The following is a 24,673-nucleotide window of genomic DNA, read 5'->3' as shown; positions in this document are numbered from 1 at the left end:
CGTTACTAGGTATTTTCTTTAGTAACAAGGGGAACAGGTGTATACTCATTAATTAAAATCCTATGAATATTTCCCAAACAAGAAGTCTTTGTTAAACATAATTTATTTGTAGGCAAATAAGTTAGGAACTATTTTCTTTCAGAAACAGGTACTCCAGTATACAATAACAGTGTTTCTTCACTATCTTTATGAATCAGGATTGCAAGTTCCTTATAATAGCGCTTCACTAAACTTGCTTTTATATACTACTACTAGAACCAAATTCCTTCATTATTATTCAATCACATGCTCCAGTCTGAGGAAGGGTTCCTTACCCACCTGCACTTTACATGGCTTGTGACCATGTAAGGGGCAACAAAAACCCTCAGAAAGACGATTTCTGCCACAATTGCCTACCTGACATTCTGTGCTTAATTCTTCAATCTACTTAAAACCTTCAAGGCCCAGAGAAATTTCTTCACCAAGTTTTTATTCAGAAAATCAATCATATCTCCTCCTTCATTTCATTGCTTCTGTTCCTTTCAAGCCAACTATCCCTTAATTGCTATAACTGAAGGCCTTGTCCCGGCCCTGGTGTGAGAAAATATGAACGTTCTCTTTATTGATGTATTTATTTATTTGTCTGTTTGTTGAGCAGAGATGTTGTCGCAAGGTGTGGTCAAAAAAAGGCAAGCTGGTGGCCTCAACAGTGCAATCAAAGCTGTTTTTTAAGAGCATCGCACACGCCCATTAAACATGTACATGCCATCACAGGCCTTATATCATAAACCTGATATTATTTAGCCACTACTGAATTTGGAAAAGAAATATGAGACGCTATTTTAGAAAATCAAGACCTTAAGCAGGGCCCAGACGCCATCTCCTCTTCCTCTGTCAAATGCCACATACCCGCCGGTGGGGATATCAGCTCTGAACGTCTGATTACCAAATGTGATTAATCTTTTGCTTTTGCGTTCTGGTAACTGCAGTGAAGATATACCTTGCCTGGGCCATTTTCTTCCTACATGTTTACTCAAAGGCAAGACACCATGTGTTGGATGGTGAACTATGTTATGGAGGCAATGATGCCTCTTTGGAAGAGGATAGGTGCCCTGAGAACCAGTGGGAGGCTGAAACCCAGGATCAGATCCACCCTTGGCTGTGGAAACCAGTCCCTCTCAGCCCAGCCTCCCTTATAGGGCTGGGTATGGAAAAAGGCAGGAGGGACAGCTATGCACACGGACTTGGTTCCTGGAGGAAAGGGGGACTGTCACTCTAATCCAGTGTTTCTCAATTTTGGCGAGTTTAAGATGGGTGGACCCCCCCCCCGTTGCCCTTCGTGGACACGAAGCGTGGCTCCTCAACATCATTGGCGGGGGCAGGGCTTCCAGTCCCGCAGGCTCCCTCCCGCCGCTCCCTCCCTCCCTGGCCTCCAAAGGGAGCCCTGCGCCTCGTTACCTGTCTGAGGTGCCAGGTCATGCTGGAAGGCTGTAAACAGCCTGCCTGCCCCCCAGCTCCGATTTCGGATCCGCTCCCGCTTCCATTCCCAACAGCAGATGTGCCGGGGCCCCTGACCTGTTGACTTGCCCCCCCCCCACACGGGCGGAGGGGGAGCGGAGGAGGAGGGGGCCTCGCGGTTGCGGCAGCGCTGCGCCCCACCGGCTCCGCACAACCCCCTCCCGGCTCCCCGTCTGGCCCCCTCCCGCTCCAGCTCCTGGACGCTGCGCCGAGAGTCAGCAAAGGAGGCCGCGGCAAAGAAGGCAGCCGAAGTTCAAGGCAAGCGGCCGGGATGGGACCCCAGAGGGGAGGCCCGGGGGAGCCCGCCCGACAGCCCCAGCAGAGGCCCCTCCGAAGCCAAGGGGGACGGGACCGCTTCGGGTAGCGTCAGTCCCGGCGAGGCGCGACCCAATCCGGCCCAATCCGGCCCGGGCTCTTGGCTCGCCTCCCGCCTCATCTCCCGCCGCTGCCGCCGCCGCCGCCGGCGGGAGGGGGAGAGGGGCTTGGCTACCTTCCAGCCCCCTTCGGAGGAAGGACGGATACAACAACACGCCACAGGCAATCAGTCAGAGCGAGCTGCCCCTTCCTCCTCTCCCCGCCCCCCCGCAGCCCCCTCCCCTCCCGCCCCGCAGCCTCTATAGATGGGAGGGAGGGAAGGAGGGCCGGCCAGAGCGGATCGCCTCTCAAAGCCGAAGCAGCCGAAGCAAGCGGGTCCTGCTCGGCCATGGACAGCCACGGGCTCGCCCTCCTGCTCCTCCTCCTGCTCGGCACCCTCCAGAGCCCCGACGGTAAGTGCCCGTCAGCCGGCGGCGACCGGCCGGCTGGTCTTCCCCGCGGCGCACCGGGAGGCGAGGGCTCCTGCCAAGCGCGCGCGGCTGCCCCGCGACGCGCTGCCGGCGAGCTCCCTTTGGCGCAGCAGCGCAGCAGCGCCGCCGCGGGCGCCCGGGTCCAGCGAGGCCGGCGCCGGGTAGACCCGGACCGAGGCTGCCGCGAGGGCGCACGGGGAAGGAAAGAGCCGGGGTGGCCCCACGGCGGGCGGAGGGTCCCCGGGGCCGCGCTGCCTCCTCTTCGCAGGTGCTCGCGCGATGGCAGTGTCCGGGGAGTCCTGCGGCGCCCGCGCAAGGCGTGCCCAGAAAGGAAGGGTGGGAGTTCGGGAGGCGTTCGGGGGTCTCCTGCCGGGACGACCCGCGCTGGAGGCTCCGCGTCTTTCCCTTCCAAAGCGGCGAAGGGGAGCTGTAGAGGCGTGACCGCGGCGCTGGTTGACGCGGAGACTCCGTGGCGGAGGGAGGGGAGCCGCGCAAAGCGAGGCGAGGAGCGGGTGGGTGCATTTCTGCTGCGGCGACCTTCTGGGGAGGCGAGCGAGGGAAGCGCGCGTGGGTGGCTTCGCGGTTCCCGCAGCTCCGCCGCTGCCCGCGCGGAGAATACGCTGCAGGGCCGGAGAGCGTCGCCTCGCCCTGCGCGCGCCAAGAGGACCCGAGGGCGAAGAAAGCGGCCGCCCTTCTCCTCCTCCTGCAGGGCTGGCCTGAACCCGGGAGCCCAGGTGTTCAGCCCCGGTGGGACCCGCTCTGCTTCGCCGTCCCAGAGTGCTGGCGGGGATTCCTTTGTGCAGAGGCAGGAGAGACGCCGACTAGTTGGTCCGAAGCAAAGCTGAAAGGGCATTAATTCTCTTGGAAAGTTGCTGGAAATCAGTCTCGTTCCTCCCTCGTAATCGGGCACTCCATCCAAAATAAGAGATTGGGAAGAGAGAGGCAGGGGGGTCCAGGACTCTGCAGTTAGGAAAATTGCCTTTTGGGGTCGGTGGGATTTTAAGAACATACCACCACCAGGCTTCCCCTTTCTCTAGGTGGGAACATGGGGGAGAGAACCGGTTGGTTTACCAACCTGTTACCTGCCAATTGCACTGATCTCCCTCTCTGGAGGCTCCTGGCTACCTGAATTTACCTTTGTTCTTCCAACGAGGCTACGGCCACCATCCTCTTATTTTTTAAGAAAGGGACAGGATCCATTTGAAGCCTAGAGGCACTCCTGGGAATCAAGAGGAATTTGCTTCCTATTTTAAAATGTGTGTGTGTGTATAGGTGGGTTTTGTTTTTGTTTTTCTTCAAAGCTTAAAAGTCTGGCAGGCAGGGAGCCTGTCTGTGGGCATACTGGCATCAGCCAGGTATCAGGAGAAACAGAATGTGGATTCCCCCTAGGAAGAGTTAGCATCTCCTCTTGTGATCCCCCACTGCTTCTGCTGGGGGGTGCAGTGGGTCCCTGCTGGGGGTAAATGGTTGGGCTCTTCCCTTTCAGAAATGGGAAGGCAGCTGCTTGTGTGTGGACACTTTCTCTATGCCCCCTCCTCCAGAGAATTTTCTTCTGGATCTCTTCTAGGGTGGGAGGCAGGGAAGCCATTTGCCAGGCCATCAGACCAGGAAATTTCCTCAAAGCCATGAACTAGTTCAGTCTTCGTGGGGGTCCAGCCTTCTGTCAGGACTGTTGGGCACCAGAGCTGGTACTTGAGAGCCCCCTTTTCTTTCAAGGAGATACACTGCATGCTTCCAAAGTAGGCTTTCATTTTGCAGCTGCCTTCTGTTCACCAAATGTTAGAGGAGCTGAGGACCCCATCATGTTTCCCTTATTCTAGAGCTTTTTAAGATGAGTGGACTTCAACTCCCAGAATTCCCCAGCCAGGGAATTCTGGGAGTTGAAGTCCACACATCTTAAAGCTGCCAAGGTTGACAAACACTGCTCTAGAGGATACTTGCTTACAGATGAGTGTCTTCCAGTGTTAGCAGTCAAAGATTGTGCAACTTTCCCATCCTTCTTTCTGTACTGATTTCTTATTTCTGACCATGTACACCAAATTCACTTCTGAGACGTTGCAACCTATTTCACTCAATATTGTCTCAAAAGGAATTTCAGTTCAGCTCACACATTTGCACAGAGGATACGCAATAATTCTTTGCATTTCTTGTTCTAGGCTGTAGTCTGGGTTAAAATCAGGATTAAGTTATTTTGAAGATGTACACTCTTTGCTAAGTGGTTCCTTGTTCCATATTATTCCCCCAGAATTTTCCATACGTGCCCTCAAGAAATGCCACCAACAGGCCACAGCTTGAGATTCAACTTAGATCTGCAAAAAGTTGAGGAGAGCTTTTAGATGTTTAAGAGAAAATATTTTTATTAGGACGAATTAAATTTGTGGTCTAATATGGAGGATCAATCAGTTCTGGATTTTAGGTCTAACCTTTGTAGACTGGTGGATACGAAAGCTTCCGTCATAGAAAGCAGATGTACTCCTTTTGATTGCACAGAGGAAGCATGAAAGATGCCCTTCCAGACACTCACCTTCGGAGTTTCCTTGCTTTATATTGGCTCAGTTGCGCAAGAGGTCGCTTGTGTCTCACCCTCTAACAAAGTGGAGGTAAAAAGCGCAAGACTGAACAGCAGAGGCATACTAATTACAGGGATAGTATAACCCACTTCAGTCTGCAGATGGTGGTTTACATCATAAAACTTTCAATCTTAAAAAGAACCATTCAACTTTCAATGTTATGTTACATATGAGCAAAAAAAAAAAAGTATTGGTGAATAGATTTTAATGTCCTTTTTTCTTTTGCTGAAAGCAACTGCAGAAGTACAGCCTGCGCTGAAACTGCTACACTGGAGAGGAATCTAATACTTTATCTTCATCCTGTCCCCCAAATCATCCCCCACCTCCAGCTACTAATAGCCATGGAGAGAGAGAGAAGCCTAAGCACCAGGGCTGCGCAGCGCTTCAGATTAGATTCAGTACAAGGTGTTTCTGAACGCGTAGAAGAGCATATACCACAACTGTATGTGATCCCGCCAATAGATCTGCTTCAGTAGGTCACAAACAGATGCAGCATTTATACACACTCTCTTTCCCTGCCCTCCCCTCCCCTCCCCTCTTCCCTTCCCTTCCCTTCCCCCTGTCCTGTGTTGAAGATCTGATTAGGTTTCTAATCTGCAAAATTAGGAATCCTGATTGTACAGGGTTTCCAATCCTGTGGAGACTGTAACCATGATTAGCTGCATATGCTTACCTCCTTCTATTCAGACCTTTCCTGACAATGTGCAAACCATTCTTCTCTCTATGCATTTTTTCCGAAGGAGCTTTTCTTTTCTGAGGCATTAAGAAAAATAGCTGAATGATGATCTGTTAGTCAGAAAAGAAGATTAAGCACCACTGTTCCTTGTAATAAATAAATAAATAAATAAATAAATAAATAAATAAATAAATAAATAAATCCATGTTTTTTTGTGAAGAGCTCAGCCAGGTGCTTGTCTTTGAAGAGAATGGGCATCATGCTTGTGGAAAAGTGTGGAAAAGACTTAGCATAATGTGAGTTCTTGAGTCCCTTGGGGCTATAAAGAGGAGAGTGCTTTTGAGGGGAGATTTAAGTAAGATTTGCATAAATATCGGCCTCCAGATGATCATTATTTTCTGTTGGTAATCTGCTTAATGTTTTCACCAGATCCAAAGGCTAAATTCTTCCATGTTTTAAAAACTGTTTGCATGTCGTTAAGTTGCATGAGAGAACGAATTGGGAGAATACATTTTTTTTCCACCTAGATGGACAATAAATGCTTCTCCGTGGTTTTAAAAATAATTCAGTTCAGAGATCAGTGCGCTGAATGCAGATGAAATGAAATCCTTCATTTGTGATGGTGAGGGGAAGGGAGAGGAAAAGAGGCTACTGTGCTTGGTCAGTTCTTTCCTCCGTACCACATTTTTTGGTCTTGCTCCGCTAACCCCCGGAGCAGGTTTTTGAGAGGTGGGGTGCCTGTGGGCAGCAGAGTAAAGGGCATCAGTTAAAATTACCTCTCCATATATATTCCATGAGTTGAGCCATGGACCTTCGAACCCAGAGCATTGCTAACCCACATGCACCCTTGCAGTAGCCAATTCACGTCTTTATACTGACTTTTTAATGTAAAAATGCTAGATTTGATATGATCAGTTATGGTCTTTTACATTTTTCCCTTCATTCCTTGCACAATTCACATTATATTTAAATAAATTAATTGTAACAAGAAGAAAGTACAGGAAATAGAAGCAAGGACTAATAACTAGGAGAGGTTAAACTCGCAGTGCCAGACGGGGATGGAGTCAGAAAGCTCAGAATGAGGTGAGGTTTTTTGGCTATAAGAAGGGTTTGGGGCAAAGTCTGAAATAAAAGAAGAGTCAAGGGGGTTTGTTGGTCTTTGGTGTAGAAGAGGTGGGAAAATAAAATAGAAAAGACAGAACTGCTTAACACTTTATTTGCATCTATTTTTTTTCTTGGAAGAGGGAATCCTTCCCGGCATGATTGAAAAAGGGAAAAATACAGCTCAAGATGGATCAAGGTATTGTAAGAATCCACCTTGCTCGCTTAAGCAAATTCATCTCTCCAAACCAAACAGGTTTATTTATTTGGAGCCCGCCTTTTGTAGAGGAGCTCAAGGCAGCATATACAGTGCTCCCTCCTCCCATTTTCCCCCATAATAGCCCTGTAAGGTAGGTTGGGCTAACAGGTTCTAGCTGAAAGTCATCCATGGCTGGTGGTAGACAAAAGCCTGGGTCTCTCTGCTCCTAGTCCAGCACCTTTACCCCCTACCACATTGGCTCCCAGGAGGTAGAAGGAGTTGGCTGGGGTGGGTGACCTTGAAGCCATTGGTTGCAGTCTTTGAAAATTGAAGCTACAGACCAATTAAGTTGGACAAGCTGCTAGAACAGAGCAGTATGTCTGCCAAAACTTAGAAAAGAATGCTACCATTAGGAGTTGGTGTAGGTTTATCACAAGTTGTGCCAGGCTAACCTTATCTCTTTTTTTAATTCAGAGTTTGGTAGACCCAGGGAACAAGGGATTTAGCATGCCTTGATCTCATTAAAGAGTTTGACAAGTTTTTCGTGATCTTGTGTCCAAGATGAATAAATGTAGACTAGATAGTCCTGTGACATGGTGGAGTTGCATCTGGTTGAACAACCATACCCAAGGAGTATGGAACTTGGAAGAAAGCATCAGGTGGGCCGATCCTTTGCCAAGTTCTATTTAACATATTTATATTGGATGGAACAAGAAGGGTGCTTATCAAATTTGCAGATGATTGCCAGCTAGAGGGGGTTGTCTAATACCTTAGAGGGGAAAATCACAATTCAAAATGACCTTGGCAAGCTTGAACATTGGGCCAAATCCAACAGGCTGATGCTCAACATTTGTTTTTGATTGGGGAGACCTAATAATTCCTCCTAAATTCCTCAGCCTGAGTGTCTCTTCTTTGAATTTCAACGCATTGGTGCTTGTCCTGCCACCGGTTTCAGCATACAACCGATCCTCCCCCTCTTGCATATGACAGCCTTTTAGATAATTGTAGATCTCTGCTTTCTTTTTCTTTTCTTTTTTTTGCAAATTAAACACACCCAGACCCTTTATCACTCAGAGAGGGTTTCTTCAAACCTGTTCCATGTGCTCTATCTCCTTTTAAAGAGGGGTGCCTAGAACTGGACACAATATTCCAAATGCTATTTAAACCAGAGTACAATGGAATGGTTCTCCCGTGATTTGGGGCCAGCACGTCTCTTAATATAGCACAACACAGCACTGGCTTTTTAAACTGCATCATACCATTTGTTCATGGAACAGGTTTAGAGGAGAGTTACCAGGATGGTTAAAGTTTTGGAAACAAAGCTTCTTGTTATTCTTTTCCTCCTCCTCCTCCTGCCTTTGGGAAAACAATTCGGGCCAGAAAATGTCCTTCGTGAGAAATGTACTGTGCATCTTATAGGTATCTATACAGTAAACTTACTATGCCCCTCTTAATAAATGTTCCAGGGCACCCTGGTGAATTCCTTCATAGGTGTCCAGTACAATCCATCATGATATAACACGTTTCATGATATCGATGTGCAGATGATCTGGACAGTCTAATTTGTGTTATCTACGCAATGACATTATGTCACGCGCTTCCCCAGCAGGCACCCTTGACACTTACTTGCGGATAGGCGGCCTGCTGCTTCCTACACTGTAGCAACGTTTTGCACAGCGGCATGTTGCGTGCAGCCGTAGATGATGAGGGGACACTAGCAAACTCCACAATCTCTCTCGCTTTCTGGTTGCAGTATATAATCTGTTGCTTTTATGTTACTGTTTCATTATGTCTTGTATTATTGCCAAGGCATTCTGTTCTTCTGGGCTGCTTTGTGCTGCTGGTAGCTTTGGGCTGTAAGAAAGAATTCATTCACTCCTTCCTCCTTCATTTGACCTTAAAATGAGCTAGGTTTTCTGGCTGTGATAAAGGGACCTGTTATCTCCTTGGTCTGCCACGAGGCACCAGGGAGGAAACCACCTCCAAGGCTTGCAGGAGTGAAGAAGCAGCTTCTAATGATAACTTGTTCAAAGAAACCGGCTTGTAATACTATCCACCATCATCTTTGATTGTGATTCCTGAAACAGGATTTGCGATCTTTAGGCTTCCTCTACCAGCACTACATGCAAGGGAGAAAAAGGGATGGAAACTTCAAACGGTTTACAGCTCTGCCTAAAACTAATTGACAGCGAGCTGAACTGCCCTGGAACTGCAGCGGAGTTTGCAGCCCGTAATTGCGATAAGATTGTTTTTGTGGCTGCAAACTTAATCGTCAAACTCAGAGCACCACTTCAGTCTGAAATGCCCCGCTAGCCCCTTTCTCCTGCCCGGGGTGGCAGTGCATATGGGGAGGGGGTTGCATTCGGCTTTGTGTAGCTGTGAGATTTCTTTCTTGTCTGCCTTTTCATTTGGCCTCGGGTCAAATTATTTAGCAGGAATAACACTGTGGAGGCCAAGTGCCTTTCAGTTCTAGCCTTTATCTTGCATAATTGCCGCCAGTCACTTGGGACAATTAGCTGGCCTCTTTTAAAAATCCGCAGATGCATGTTCCAGTTTCTCACCCCACTTTTGTCTTCTAAAAACCACAAACAAGAATTAAAGCCTGGAATTATTTGTACTCTGGGGTAATATCAGGCTGGGTATCTGAAGGCCTCTCTCTTGTGCTGCCCTGCAGGGAAACCCATCAGCCTGACTTACCGGTGCCCCTGCAGATACTTTGAGAGCCACGTCTCCAAGTCCCACATCAAGCACCTCAAGATCCTGACGGTCCCTGGCTGCTCCCTTCAGATCATGTGAGTTCGTCCGCACCACGCTTTCTTAATGCCTCTTGTGCCAGTCGGAAGCTGAAGTGAGTTAAGGAGCTCCATCGTTCAGAACACGAGGTTTCTCCACGTGTGCTTTTAGGATCAGATTCAGCAGTAGCATTTCAGTTAGCGTACTTAATTAGTCCACAACAAAAGGTATAAACTAGGATGCGAGCGGGAAGATAGGCCAGTTTTCATTCTTGATCTGATTTACAAGGTCCCCTCCTCCCCCAGCTATTGTGACATTCACTGGATTCTGCTTATTTTCAGTAGGGGCTGTGTTTACATTTTAAAAAATGTTACTATTACTATGATTTTTATTTCATGTTGCAAAACTGCACAGTTTCAGTGTTTTCAGCAGAATGTATTCTAATTAATTTCCTAGCTGGAAAAGAGAATGGTTTTCGGTCTAGAAAAATTGTCTTTGCATTTGAAATGGAGGAGGCATTGACAATGAGAGATTTGGAGTAAGTTCAGCATACCACTTTTTAAAAAAAAATCTAATCCTCCTATTTTCATGAAACTAAAATGAGATCTTCATGGATGTAAACAGATAAAATATCAGAAAGGCCCACGAGAGGTATTTCTGCCCTCTTGTGGCTCCTTGGTATAAACGGTTTGTGCCATCTGGAAATTTAGGTTCAGTTCACCGGGTTGATCAAATTAACTGCCTGGGGAAATTAGAGCCTTGGCCATGGCTAGCAATTGCTCAATTGCTGTCACTGTACCGGTGGTAATGATCTATTTTATTTTATATAAATGTATGGAAAATGTTGACTTTTTCCCCTCATGAACAACAATGGGATTTGTGGGTACATGTTTATATTTCCTCTTCTTTGGTCTTTTTCTTTTTTTCTTTTTTCTAAGGAAAAAACAGAATAAATGATGCTTCTCTGATCTAACTAGTTCACATGGTAATTCTTGGTAATATCAGTGGAATGCTTCATTTATGTTTCAAGGTATATTTTACATGAAACAGATGAAAAAAAAAAAAGAACAAGGATTTAATATACTTGATTAAGGCATATTGGAATGCAGCCTCAAGAATCTTATTTCGTGAAATTGATCTGAGTATTGCTGTGCTGATAATCATTATTTAGAAATTCATGAAATCTGCTTGAACCCCAACTATGCTTGTCCACACGGTCAATCGTTTTGCCTCCTTATTCTGGGGAAGAGCGCTGGAGAACAGATACAGCATATATTCTGCACACAAAATACTCCATTCCATCCAAAGATCTCTACGGTAGTTAAAATAACAAGAAACAGATGAGAAAAAGGTCCTTCCTGGGCCTGAGACTTTGCCATCGCTGGCAGTCAAGTAAGGGTGCAATTGAGCACAAGTGGGGGGATCGGTGAGGATATTAAAGATCTAAACTTTCTGGAAATATGAAAGTCACAGTGTTTGGGGCGGGGAGGGGATTCCTGGTTTCTGCTTTTAGAAACTAAAATGATGCAGCTTTAAGGGTTTAAAGGAGCTGCTGGCCGGGATTTATGTGAATATCCCACACGCTCAGAGTGCCTTTCCCTTTTGAATCTGGATGACTGCCTCATACAGCAAGACTGCCATTGTCCTTCTGTCTTCCTAAACTGGCTCAACGCTCAGCTTCCACCTGCGTGGCTGGTTACAAAGGATGGTGCCAGAGACTTAGTCATGTTTTGCATTGTTCCGTGTTGCCCCTCCGTTCTTTAAATACCTACACCAATGTTTGTCAACCTCAGCGACTTAAGATGGGTGGATTTCAACTCCCAGAATTCCCCAGCCAGCATGGCTGGCTGGGGAATTCTGGGAGTTGAAGTCCACCCATCTTAACGTCGCTGAGGTTGACCGACACTGATCTACACAGTGAGAGCCCCTTCACTTGGCACTGCTGGTTTCCATTGAAATTTGGCAGCTATATTCTGACTGGTATTCCAGTTTCTTACCACCAACAACACCCCTTTTCTCTGTGGTGGGCGAAACCTTTTGTCTTTAGTGGCCTCCAGGAAGACTTTTAAGACTTCTTTTATATTAGCTTTCATGTTCTGGGTTCTTAAATCCATTGTATTTGCTGCTGTTTTCTACTTTCTTGTATTTTGGTGTTTATGTTTTGATTTTTTTTTTTAATTTATAATTGCCCTTTTGTAAACCATCCTGGGTCTTCTGAGAAGAAAAGCGATGCAGCAATAAAAACAAACAAATCCGTAAGTAATTGCATCTGTTCTCTGAAGAGCTTTACGCCTCAACAGCAAGCTAAAATCAGGGTTGGGTTAGGCCATGAGTTACAGACTCAGAAAACAACTTTTTCTACCTTAGACTAGTCCCTCAATTCAATTTAGTGTCTAATTGTGATTCTGAAATCTAAATCTGTACCTCCCACTGACTCTAATTGGAAATAAGGCATTACTTATATATTGTTTGTCGGTTTGACAGAGTCAGAACACATCGTCAGGAATAGCAATTCTTTCTGAGCGGATTAATTCTTCCAAGATGCTATGTTCTGGTTTTGTTCTTCTTTTAAGAAGAAAATTATAAATTTTGTTTGGCAGATTTATTGGCAGAATTGGTCAAATTTTGTAAGCACGTTTGAATGAACTTTCTAAAAGAATCAGATCTTTCTTCTAAGTTTCACCTGAGGAGTTTCCAAAGGTTTCCAGTTTGCAGGAGTTAAAAAATGATGCTTGTATGAAAAAGATAGGAGCCTAAAAGTGTTGTTTTGCAAGAAAACAGCACCATTTCACAAAGATAAATGTGCTGTCTAGAGGGACTGCACCAGTCCCAGAAGTTGGAATAGGACATGGATTGTTGATTAATAAGAGTGCAGATGGTAGCAGAGACAGAAGGATACAGATTCTTGCATTGAGGGATTGCAAACACTGATCTCATTGCAATGCAAACAGCCTCTGAACCAAAATTATTTTAAAGATTCTTTTTACCCATGGATTAAAAGAGGCAAAGTGTTCAAGAAGTGCTGGTTTTAATCTATAAAGTTCCTGGCTTGGTATCTGCAGGACCACTTATTTCAGGTACAACTCACCCATCCGGTTCATTTGGCTGATAAGGGCATGTTGAAAGTGTTTCCCTCAAATAAAATTAGATGACGTTATTTTTCGGACTATGGCCCTGCTTTATGGAACACTTTCCATCCAGAGATCCAGATGGTGCCCCCCTTTACAGTTTTTCAGAGGGCATTCAAGGCTGAGCTCTGGCAAATAGCTTTCAATTGTTGAGCGGTAAAGAAGTTGCTCCTGGTGCTGGATTTGTCTTTGAGGCAGGATTGTTTTTGTGGTTTTATGTACTTTATACAGGTAGTCCTCACTTACCGACCTTAACTCATTCAGTGACTGTTTGAACTTATGATGGCGCTGAAAACTGAGACTTATGACTGGTCCTCAAAGTGTCCCCACAGTCACGTGATTGTGATTCGGGTGCTTGGCAACTAGCACGCATTTGTGATGGTCACAGCATCCCACGGTCCAACAATCATCATTTGTGACCTTCACAGCCGGCTTCCGACAAGCAAAGTCAGTAGGGAAGCTGGCAGGAAGTCACAAGTCGCAGTCATGTGATGTTGCACTTAACTCATGGTGATTTGCATCCAGAACTGATGTTATAAGTCAGCACAGTTACATGACGTCACACTTAATGATCGCACCACTTAGCGACAGAGTTGCCAGGCCCTAGTGCAGCTGGTAAGTGAGAACTACCTGTATTGTTTGTAAACTATCAGGAGTCTTTATGAAGTTGGTGGTATAAAAATGGCTTTTAACTGGGATATGGAACTGGAACTGGTAAATGATCGATACCAGGAAATGGATGGAGAAATTTGGAGTACCACAACTCATGCTTTGTAGGTTGATACCATTCAACGTGATGTTCTTCTGGACCACCTGGTAGGATTGAGCCCTTGGAACAACATGTTGCAGTAGATCCAGTCCTTCTAGTTTGCAATGACTAGAGATACTGCTGGAGGACTGTTGTTCAGCAGAGTTGTCATTTTGTTACAGGTCAAAAGGGACTAACTTGAACATGGTGACTTACATGTAAGAGAAGAACAAAAAATCATTTGAAGACAGCCCTTGAAATTATACTAGCCCAAAATGTGACAGTATGTCTTCCCTGGGTTGAAACAGACACATTAGATGTCATTTGCTTTTTGAGCCCAAATTAGTGTGCTCCCATTGGTGTAAAAAGCCTTATATGGCTTAGGGCCCAGTGGCAGTAATTCAGCCTTGGGATTGCCAGCACATATATCAGCTCTTTCTCCCCCAGGTAACTGGTTAAACTGCCAAGACTCCTAAAAGGCCTCCTTGCCACTATTGTGACCCCCAGACAGTGGACCTGTTCCCCATCCAAAGCAGGCATATCACCAAAACACTGGAGGTTAGTTCCTGGATGTAGCAAAAACTCAGCTGAAGAGCTGATTGGTTGATTGATTGATTGATTGATTGATTAGGGGCCATCAAGTCAGGGTCAACTTTTATTGGCCACATAGATAGACTTTCTCCTGGGGGATCTGTCTCCAACCTGGTCCTTCAGGTCTTCCAACAGTGCACCCATTGCTGCATAATTGTGTCTATCCACCTTGATGCTGGTCTTCTTCTCTTTCCTTCTATCTTTCCCAGCATTGGCGCCTTCTCCAAAGAGCTCGGTCTTCACATAATGTGTCTAAAGTAGGATAATTTGAGCCTGGTCATTTGTGCCTTGAGTGAGAACTCTGGGTTCGTTTGTCCAAGGATCCACTTGTTTGTTCTCTTGACTGCACATGGTATTCTCAGGAGTTTTCTCCAATACCAAAGTTCAAAAGTGTTAGTATTCTTTTTATCCTGTTTCTATCCTGCTTCTTCAAAATTCAGAAGAGCACATCTCTTGCAATTATCCTTTCCCCCTAAAACAACCCTCTCATACAAACAAGATAAAAACTAAAACCACACAGGAAGAGGGAGCAAAACCTTACATGCTTCCCTTAGCTAAACAGAGCCACAATTTATTTATAAATATAGTTATGTATTGAAAAATTAAAATAAGTCATAAGTACTGTAACTTGGGTAATTTTACAGAGAAGCTTTATAATTAAGTTCTTTCTACTGTACTATTAAATGTGATTGAAATGGTGCAAAACTATATTTTCTTGAAAATAATGAAATGTAATAGTTTTGTATACTTTTTCATTTTCAACTGATGATTTTTAAAAATTGATTTCTATACTACTTATATTGTTTATAAATACACTTCTGAGAACTTGGATTGCTGAGCAGAAAAGATTAAGGAAGACAGACTAGTTAAGGGTCCTGTTCAAGGCAGCTTCCATGTATCCCCACAGTGCTAGATCTGGGTCTGCCTTAACTGGGGGGAAAAAAAATTATTGGGCAATTGTCAGTGAAACGTTTCCCCCTATCCTAATGAAACAGTTCACTGTACAGTGTAGGGCTATGACCTAAAATAAAAACCAGTTTAGAACCTCCCTTATCAGTTGATTGGTGAGACACTGAGTCTGGAGCTTTAGCTTCAGCTTTGGTTTGGATCCAATTTGTTTTCAGAATTGTGGGGTACTTCAGGTAACCAGCAAATTCTGGGTGAAATTTTCAGGAAAAATAGCTTCTTCTGCAGATGGGATCAATCCTGCAAATATAAAAAAAGTTCTTTTGCTATGTGTTCTACAGTTGAGGTTAGAGACTGCTTGGTACAAATCATAGAGTTCAGACAGGGAGCAATAAGAATATCGTTGATCTATCAGTACTGGTCCTTAGACTGTTCTCTCATTGCAGAGATGCTGAATATTGTTGCTCTCAGAGAACACAAAATGGTGTTGAGTTTGTTCTTTCAGTGCATCTCCAAAAAGCATGATGATTTGAGAACCCTCCTTGTCATTTTCTGCTTAGTAGCTAGAAGTGTCAGTCACAAAGCTATGTCCTATCATTCTTCCACTTTGTCTTTTCTTTCATAGAGAAGTTGGGAGAGGTTCAGAAATTGCCAAATTGGCCAAATGAAAATAAAAACACTGTAACTTACAGCATGCCTTCTGAAGGTAGCAAAAAGCTTTGAACCTATTTAACTTTAGGACACAGTGACCTTGGTTTGAAGGTGGTCCAGCTATCACTCAAGTGCACTGCTTTGTGTCAATTTGTGTTATAGCCAAAGTGAATGCTTTTAATGGTTTTAATTTTGCCATAATAATAAAAAACTGTCTTTCATTGTGTAATGTTATAAGGAGCAGATGTCTTTATTGTCCCTTGTCACAAAAGTTGAACAAGCAAATTCAGGTTTGGTTTATGTACATGAGTTTATTTTATTTTCTGTTCTATTTTCTTTTCTCTTTTTTTGGCAGTGCACGACTGAAAAATAGCAGTAAACAGATCTGCATCGATCCCAAGTTAAAGTGGATTCATGAGTATCTGGAGAAATACCTTCACAAGTAAGCTGCAAAACTGAAGGACTTATAACAAAAGCACCCTGGGTAAAACAGGCCAAAAAGGTCTTGCTCTCAGCAGAGTTTTTGGAGGCTGCTTCATGTCTGTCACCAAGAGAGATTTTCAGTATTTGGGCCTAAAGAGATAAGGATTCAAGTGGGCCATGTGAAAACATGCGTATCAGTTGCCCCAGAGTAGTTCTCACAAGGAACATAAATTACAGAATTTCATTCCAACTTCTATATATGGATAGTTCAATCTGCAATCTTCAAACATTGAAGGTCAATTGTATAGTGGAAAAACTTTGGTCTGAAGCTGAAACATGTGCCATGGTTTTAGGGAGTAACTGGAGGGTGACCTTGAAATCTGGGATATGACAACACTCATACACACTTTGCAATAGATGAGACCTTTGTTGCTTCAAATAAATTATGGAAGTAAAATAAAATTAAGGTTCTTTATCAGATGAAGCAGATCTGGTGGAAACTTTTGGGACAGTAGTAATAACAGGGCCAGTTCTCATCTGTGTTAATGCCATGAGTTTCCATTAAATCGCACGTATGAGCCCATCATAGTCCTTTTTTATCCTTATGTATATATTTTGCAGGAAAAGAAAGCTTAGAAACAGAAACCTTGAGTCTGTATGGAAGAATGTGTGCATGGGGTGGGTGGAGGAGTTATGAATTTCATGCACCAGATTTCTTGGACCTTTTGCGCATTCTTCTTAAGCTGCCCCAGAGCCAGATCTGGAAGCTCTTCATTAGTTTGCTCTTGGGTCTGTTCAGATGATCTCTGCTTAAACAGATTTTCTTCCAGACTTTTTTATTTTGAGCAGTACAAGGAAAAAGTTGGCCCCAAACATGTCAGACACAGTAAGGCTAGTCTCTTGGCAGCAAACTTACGTATGAATGTTGTTATTGGAAATACTAAATACAAGAGTCTTTGTAGACACTCCACTTCAAAAGAGTTTGCCCAACAGCTGTCCTCGCTGAACTAAGTCCTTTGAATTTTCCTTCATGCACCCCTGGGATCCATTTTCCTGTCTGCTTAAGACCACATTTCAAGCCAATCCCAAATAACATCACCTGCTATTTGTCAAATGTTATATATCTGCATTGCAGCCATGTATCTGTTGGTTGCTTAAAGGTGCCTTGCCCATAAATGGCCACATGTAATAGGAATATCTAAAACTATATTAATGTAGCATATCTATTTTTCACATGTTCTAAAGTGTACTGCAGATATTATATACCTTCAAACAATAAAAGTGGCTAGTTTAATCCTATAAAAGCCCAATTGTATATGGAAATTTATTAATCAATGCTTTTTAAATAAAAAATAATGCTTTTTTAGATGGGCTGTTGTCAGTTGTTTCATCTTCTCAGGCTGTGTAGGGAAGTTTTCTTACTATGTTGTCCAGGCTGTTGCAAGGATGCAGTTTTGGGAAGTCCAAGACTTATTTTGATGTCTTGAAGGTTCCTGCTAAGATATAAGCTCATTGCTCACTAACCTCTTTTGCCTTTTTTCTTACTTCTTTACCATGCAACTGCTGTGGGTGAAGGTTACCAGGAATTATGATTCAGCAAATCAAAACCAGATGAAGATACCATAATCAGTTCTCAGTTGTGTTAAACCAAAGTAATTAAGCTGTGTTTTTAAATAGCTGCATAATAAGGAAAGGATTGTTAAAGAACTCCATCGGGGCTGATGAGTTTCTGTTTTCCTTTTTAACTTGTTATCACATAGAATCCTTGGAGGTCTTCTAATCTAACCCCCTGCCCAGGGGAGGGAACCTCAGACCCTCCCAAATAAAGTTACCCCATAGCAGTATCATTGTTATCCCAAATAACGCAGATGGGGCACATGAACCTGCCCAGTTTCACACACCATGTGTCCCATAGGATGGCTGAGAGGGGAAGATGTTTCCACCTCCCCTGCAACACAGTCACAACCACTTTTGTCCTGCTGCTAATATCAACAGGGAAATGTCAACCTTTTCTACATCTGTCTCCCAGTTGGCCTTGTAGCTGTTGCTATGGGTGTTGTTCAGATGGAGCTGCCAATAAGCCTACGCGAATCCTGAAAGCGTTGGGTCTGGCATCTTTCTGAGAAGACTTTGTGATCAGTCCCAGAGCCTCTTTGTGAAGCTGCTAATCCCAGCAGGGTCACAGCAGAACTCTGGTGGGCTTTAAAGCCCTTCCATGCTCTTCATGTTCCCCTTAGACAGCCACATTTAATGACAGCAGATACAAGACAGAGGTGGTGGCAGAAAGGGAGGGACAGTTGTCTGAATCATTGGCAGGCTCCAACATAAAGAATGGCTCCTGAATTTTTTGGAATGAATTAGAATCACAGATAAGAATTATGACTGCACCTGCTAACTCAAATGTTTTTTTTTTCTCTCTCTCTCTCTCTGCCTTCCATATCATTCCTGTAATCAAATTGGCAGTCTCTGGGGCTGCACTAACTTTAACACACACACACACACACACACACACCAGCTGTCCAATATGATTTTTATATCTGTTTTGCCCCCATGATTAAATATCCCTGAGTTCAAAATAAAGGTAACATGAGAGCTACAACCTGAAAAGTCGAAAGAAATCAGCCGCATATTTTAAAATACAGTTAATAGCAATATGAAAAGCTAGTTAAAGAAGCCCATGGCATAGCCAGTTGCACAGAGGTTAATGAGATTACACCAAGGTTAATGTGTTTCTTACTGGTTAATATCAAAAGACTTTTCTGTTCAGTGCAATTTGCTTTCTTCTCTTGACAGTTCTGTGTCAAGAATCCAAGTAAGTCATAGACACACTGGTTGGCCGTGCCAGGCGCTGAGGGAGAGGAGGCAGAGTGGTGCCTTTTGGATGTATTATGTTAGGGTTCGTAGGCTGCCTTTTCCAACTATGGAAATGCTATTACATTAGCTGTCCACGGTTCCTCTACTGCTGTTCTTTCCTGTAGGCATTGCACACACCATCCTTGTTAAGTAAGAAAGCCGCGCCCAAGGATGCAAACTGAGGCATTGCCTCAGTCCTCTTGAGGTAGCTCTGCTTTAGCTTTGCAGACCTTTCTCTAGCACTTGAATTGTGTGTGTGGGGGGGGGGGGTCGGGCAAATGGCGCAACCCTGTTGTGTTTCTTGTTGGAACTAGGAACACAGGAGAGGAACGTCAGTAGGGTGGCTTCATGAAAGGCTAGGCAGGCATACAGGCAGAGAGAGTGTTTGCTCAGAAACCGATCGGTTCCTCCATCTCTGCGATTTCTTCTGTTTCTATTTGCTACAGGGGTCTCTTCCTCCCTAGAACTTCATTATCCTCAACATTTGACTGCCCATTATTTGTTTGTGGGGGGATTGCTGTTAGGCCGGTTCTCCTGTTTTAATGACCCAGAGTACCACAAAGTCCAAATTCCACCAAAGGAAGAGCTTTGCTTTCCTCAGTGCAGGTCCACTTAAATTTTTTTTAAAAAAAGTATACTTTTACACCCCAGGACTTAAAATAGCAAGCTGCACAAGTAAAACCTGGCCCATAGTTAGGATTCAGTTCTATGCTATTCTCCCAGAAATGCCCTTGGTATTGTGCTGGTTCTCTGTAGTGTACAGATGTTCCATTCCACTAGAGCTCCTTCCAGGTATTATTTATATTACAGTAACATGTCCCCCCAAAAGGTAGAAACTTCTTTGAGTTGAGCACACCTCCTAGCTGACTTCAAGGGTGTATCTAGATGGTTTTCCTGGCAATAAGTGGGAAGTAGTTTTCTACTGACTTTCAGGATGCTTCTTTGAGTTCTTAGTCTAGTCTACAAACTAGAACCTGCAAGAAGCCCAACTCTGCTTCCTTTGTTTTTCACATCAGCCAAGGTCAGCTGAGTACCACCTCTTGACCAAATGGGAAGGCGTGAAGGACCTCTAGCTTAGATATCATGCATCGAGTGGCATTCATGACAGGTACTGGCAGTATCTGCAGCTAAGGAATCTTCATACCTGTACCTAGAAGGCTCCATGAGGAAGCCCTCTAATTTTGAAAGACAGCAGAAAACCATAATAAACAAACAAACAAATAAATAAATGGTATACAAAGGCCCTTTCTGTATAACTTCCCAACGCAAATATGAATGCCAGGTGGAGAGATTACTTGAAGCATATAGTCTTGAAACAGAGCTACTAACTACCTAGTTTACAGAATTAATCTGATTTCTGAGGTCACATAATGCACTGAAAAATAAACTAACCAAACTAATCCATGTATTAACCAAATGGGCTGGGTTTGTGCTAGGGCCCGTATCCAATCTAGGTGAACATTAATCAAACGTAGCATGCTGTGTGCATGTATCTGCTACATCTTTGCTTGACTTATTTAAGGATCTTGTGTGAACACAGCCACTGTGTCCTTCTTTAGTAGTGGGGTAAATAATACTGAACAGGGCTGATTTCTATTATGAACACAGTTGGAGTCAATGTTAGCCAGCAATGGCTTCGTATTTTATAAGCGGGTATGGCAAATTTGTTTCCTGTCCAATCTCATAGGCCATGTGTGTCTGGAATTGGCATTTTCTTTTTGATAGACCCAACATCTTCCTTAATAGACTCTTACTCTGTTCTTTACCAACAGGAGAGTCAAGATGTAAGAGAGGAGCGCTGCAGGATGCTTCTCGGTAGAAGCCAGAGATATCCCACTATTAGGGAATGATTTTATATGCAGCACAATGTTTCATGCACTTCCTGAATTTCTTTTTTGCACAGAATGCCTTGTCTTTGCCAATATTGTTTGATGTAGCAGGAACTGATACTGCTTGATTTTTTGTAATCACTAATTCCAGTAGCAGCAAGTTGTATGAAGCAGAATATTAATCCCCTTCTGCTGTGCAGAATCTGGGCACTGACACCTTGATATGTTTGCATGGGGAAGAACTAGGGAGGGGGGAATACTTTTGGGAGAATTATTCAAAGGATGAGGTGTAGTGGCCAAGACTGTGTTATGTCAATGGCTGTTTTTTGCATATGCAAGAATTATAAATGGTGTTCATGTAGCAGGGGAGGTATTCAGATACGCTTCCCCCATCATGAATGAAGATTGAAAAAGGACCGTTATTAGAGAGTAAGAGACATAGTCAGCATTCCTAATATCTTCATTCACAATCAGAGATTGAGTACATATAGAACAGTGTTTCTCAACCTTAGCAACTTTAAGATGTGTGGACTTCAACTCCCAGAAGTTCCATGCTGGCTGGGGAATTCTGGGAATTGAAGTCTACACATCTTAAAGTTGCTAAGGTTGAGAAACACTGATGTAGACTATTTTGATTTCTTCTCAGGGAACCTGATCCAGGCCATTAATGACCAAAATGTGTGAACCACAAGCTTACATATTTCAATAGTGGCAACTTCTAAACCTTTTAATGGACATTGTGGACTACAGTATAAAATAGCAGAGCATTTTTTTTTAGTTGTGGTAAAAAGTAGCTTTTGAGAGTCAGCCTACATTACATTAAATGCAAAGCAAGATGTCTTCATAGCCACTTTCTTTTTACTTAAAAAGAAATATAGTGCCTCCTAACACAAATCTGTACCACTGAGAGGTAATTTTAATCCTTTCTCCCTCTTTTAATCACCCAAAGAGCAATAACATATTGCTGTCCAGCATACAAAAATGGTGGCAGTGGAATTGTTATTGGTGACTTTGATGGCCTTTAAATGCAGCTTTGAGTCTTAATTTAAGGACCTCCTGTTCTTAAATTGGTTTCTGCCCTTTTCACTTTGTCCCCCCCCCACCATTCCTGAACAGAATAACCAGCCAAGAGAGGGAGGAAAAATGCCTACCCCCCCACCCTGCTTGAAGTGAACAAAAGAAATCTATGTTGTACCCCGATTAACATATATATGTCAGGGAGCAAAGGAAGAAATGCACATTAAGATGTCACAATGTAAACCTCATGATTTATGTACTTGTACATCTTTCATTAGGGCACAAGAACAAGAAGCTGGGGTGGTTCCTGTTGTGATGTCGAGACATACATTTTGTTATTTTTTTGACTCTGTGGTTTGTGCCAGATGGAGCCTAACATTAATGGGAATGAATTAATTAGAATTAGAATTTGAACTCACAAAGAGGGATGATATTATTTCTAGAAGCAAAATGTAGAAGGGATGAACCTCGTGTACCTATGAGGTTCCTATGAGACCCAAATTTTATCTTCTGAATAGTTGGAAGATGGCTTGGTAGATGTTAATGAGAAAACAACCAGATACCAGCATTCGGATTTACATATTTGTCATACGCGTATCTGAAAATGCTGTCATCTGAATAATTTGTATGGAGCCTCTGCATTTAGCTAAGGATGAGCAACTTCCATATTCAGTATTTGAATCCAGTTCACGGTGGGATAAATAGGAAAGTACTTGTTTAAACTGCCCCATGAACAATCTTTGTATTGCTGTATTAACCCTAATATGCAAAAATATTTACCTTTCTTGTTCAAAATGAAATGCCAAAGATGAATTAGTACTAGGTAATCTGTCTTAATCAGCATATTCAAACACATTTTTCCCAGTATTTTCCATCTACAGATTCAATATACCAAAGCAGAGACATATCAGTTCGTTACTGCTGAAGAATCGTAAGATGTTTTGCTCGTATCCTGGGGAGCAATTTCTTGTAGCTAGGGGCTGAAACATTGATTTTCAGGAGCTTGCGGCCCTGAAGTAGGTGGAACCATATTTTGCAGGGAATCTTTTGAAGGTTTTTTATGATTTTCAACTGTGATGTGCCTTGTTTGGGGGTTTACACTACAGTGTTTGTGTGTTCCCCACCTCAAAGTAAACTATGCAGTGAGTTTTCAGTAGCTACAATAATAATAAGAATAATAAAAAAAGGACTGCAGTCAAGGCAGCCCCAGATTATCCACCAATGAGTTAGATGATGGGACTTTGGGAGGTGTACCATTGTGGACTGGTGGAGGTTCAATCATATCTAACACTGCAGGCACGTGCACACGCACATACACACTTGCAACCTTCTAGCCGTATCCATTCCACACATAATTGCATGCTTCTGGCCCTAAAGGATATAATGAGATTATTCTGCACGTTCTGCTACAGTCCTAAACACGCTTGGCAAAGTTAAACACTATTCAACTCAAAGTAATCCAACCTTACTTTGGATTATGTAGGATTCTATGTTAATAATAGGAATTTGCTGGGCAGCTAGTACATTTGGAGGCTATGCTACATATTGAGAATGCTAATTAATGCTTCCTATTCTTAATTATGCTTTTACTAAGGAGGAAATGAATTTAGCATTCAAAAAAACATCTCAGAACACACAGGAATAGGGTCGAAATTCCAGATGCTCCAAACGGATGTATTGGAGCAGTTGAGGGGGGCATCTGTACTCAGTGCTTGCCCAAGGGTATTGATAGTCAAAGATCAATATTTTTGTTTCTCAGTAACCTATTTAAAAAAAGGCATGAAAACTGCAAGAGATAAGATGTTTCAGCAGACACTTAGGTAGGCAAGGTAAAAAAACGGGCACATTACTGGGTTACAGAAATCATGTCCCTGGCATTGCCCCCTTGGCCTACATTCATGCAGCAATTTCAAAAGCCCTTGGGAAGAGATTGGTTTCGATCCTGCCCTGCTGTTGCTTAGGATAGAGAAAAGAAGGCACATGAGAGAGAGGCAAGCGAGGATCAGATGACACCTTGGTTTGGCCTGTCTCAGCCCCATCTCAAACGCACACGAGCAACCGATTCCCTAAGGAAGAACGCAACTGTCACACCTTGAAGGAAGATCGGACCAGAGTTCAATAGCGTGGATCGTTTTCAGGGCAAGCAGTAGTTAATGCTGTCATTCTATGGATGACCTAATTGGCACGCCCACAGGTTTTCCCAAAATAATGTGAAAAAAAACTTTTCATCTTGAAAAGAAAATGTATAACTACTTTATGCTATCTGTTTTGTAAATATACGTATTTGCAAAGTATGTAAGCACATGTTAATTTCTGAATAAAGTTTGTATTCAATTTTATGTATCCTTACCGTAAGTAGTTTATGTCTTTGTGTCAGATCTCTGCATACAAACCCCTCTTTAATGGATAACTTCTGTTTTTGCTACCGGTCAGCCTATTTTCTCACTGCCATTCCTGAGGGCATTTTTAAGGATCACAATTTCTCTGAGTTGCACTGATGTTGCAGATCTAGACCAATGTTTTTCAAACTTGGTAACTTTAAGATGGGGGGCTGGCTGGGGAATTCTGGGAGTTGAAGTCCACACATCTTAAAGTTGCCAAGGTTGAAAAACATTGGTCTAGACCATATCTACTCAGCTGCTTTATCAGGTTCCCTTCCCATCTCTTGCCGTGCACCAGGTTGTGCTGCTCTTCGTATTGTTTTAATATGACATTCCTAGGCCCATGATTGGTGGGTCGCTTGGCTGAAGCTCCAGTTCCCTACAACATCCACTGTGTGAAAAGCCTCCTCCAGCTGGCATGCACGGTGTTCTGTGCACTACGTTTTTTTCTTTTTTCCCCATCATACTATCCACTGATTGAGCATTTTTTAAAAATAAAATATCTTACAATTATAGATTGACCATCTGGTTGTTCAACCACTAGGGGTCAGCAAAGCGTTAAAGGGTTTTTTTAATCACTTGGCT

The 24,673-nt window shown here is 43.5% G+C and overlaps 1 protein-coding gene across 2 annotated transcripts; it reads left to right on the top strand.

Annotated features, from left to right (window-relative positions):
* Positions 1-1,942: 1,942 nt before the first annotated feature.
* CXCL12 (C-X-C motif chemokine ligand 12) lies at positions 1,943-24,056 on the top strand. 2 transcript variants are annotated; one of them, XM_088139417.1, is made up of 4 exons: positions 1,943-2,264; positions 9,503-9,620; positions 15,941-16,027; positions 20,634-24,056. In XM_088139417.1, exons 1-4 carry the CDS (start codon positions 2,201-2,203, stop codon positions 20,647-20,649), a joined length of 285 nt encoding a protein of 94 aa, XP_087995543.1. In that variant the 5' UTR covers positions 1,943-2,200; the 3' UTR covers positions 20,650-24,056. The 2 variants fall into 2 exon arrangements, with proteins under 2 accessions (XP_087995543.1, XP_087995542.1); XM_088139416.1 differs by lacking the exon at positions 20,634-24,056 and having other exon boundaries at positions 2,077-2,264; positions 15,941-20,627.
* Positions 24,057-24,673: the final 617 nt, after the last annotated feature.

The sequence above is a fragment of the Python bivittatus genome, unplaced genomic scaffold, assembly GCF_059951505.1.
Source record: "Python bivittatus isolate LINGU-HERP-01145 unplaced genomic scaffold, Pbiv_v1 ctg000210_np1212, whole genome shotgun sequence".
NCBI classification, from domain to species: Eukaryota; Metazoa; Chordata; class Lepidosauria; order Squamata; family Pythonidae; genus Python; species Python bivittatus.
Note: the sequence above shows the minus strand (reverse complement) of the source record. Positions and strands in the feature narration are given on the sequence as shown.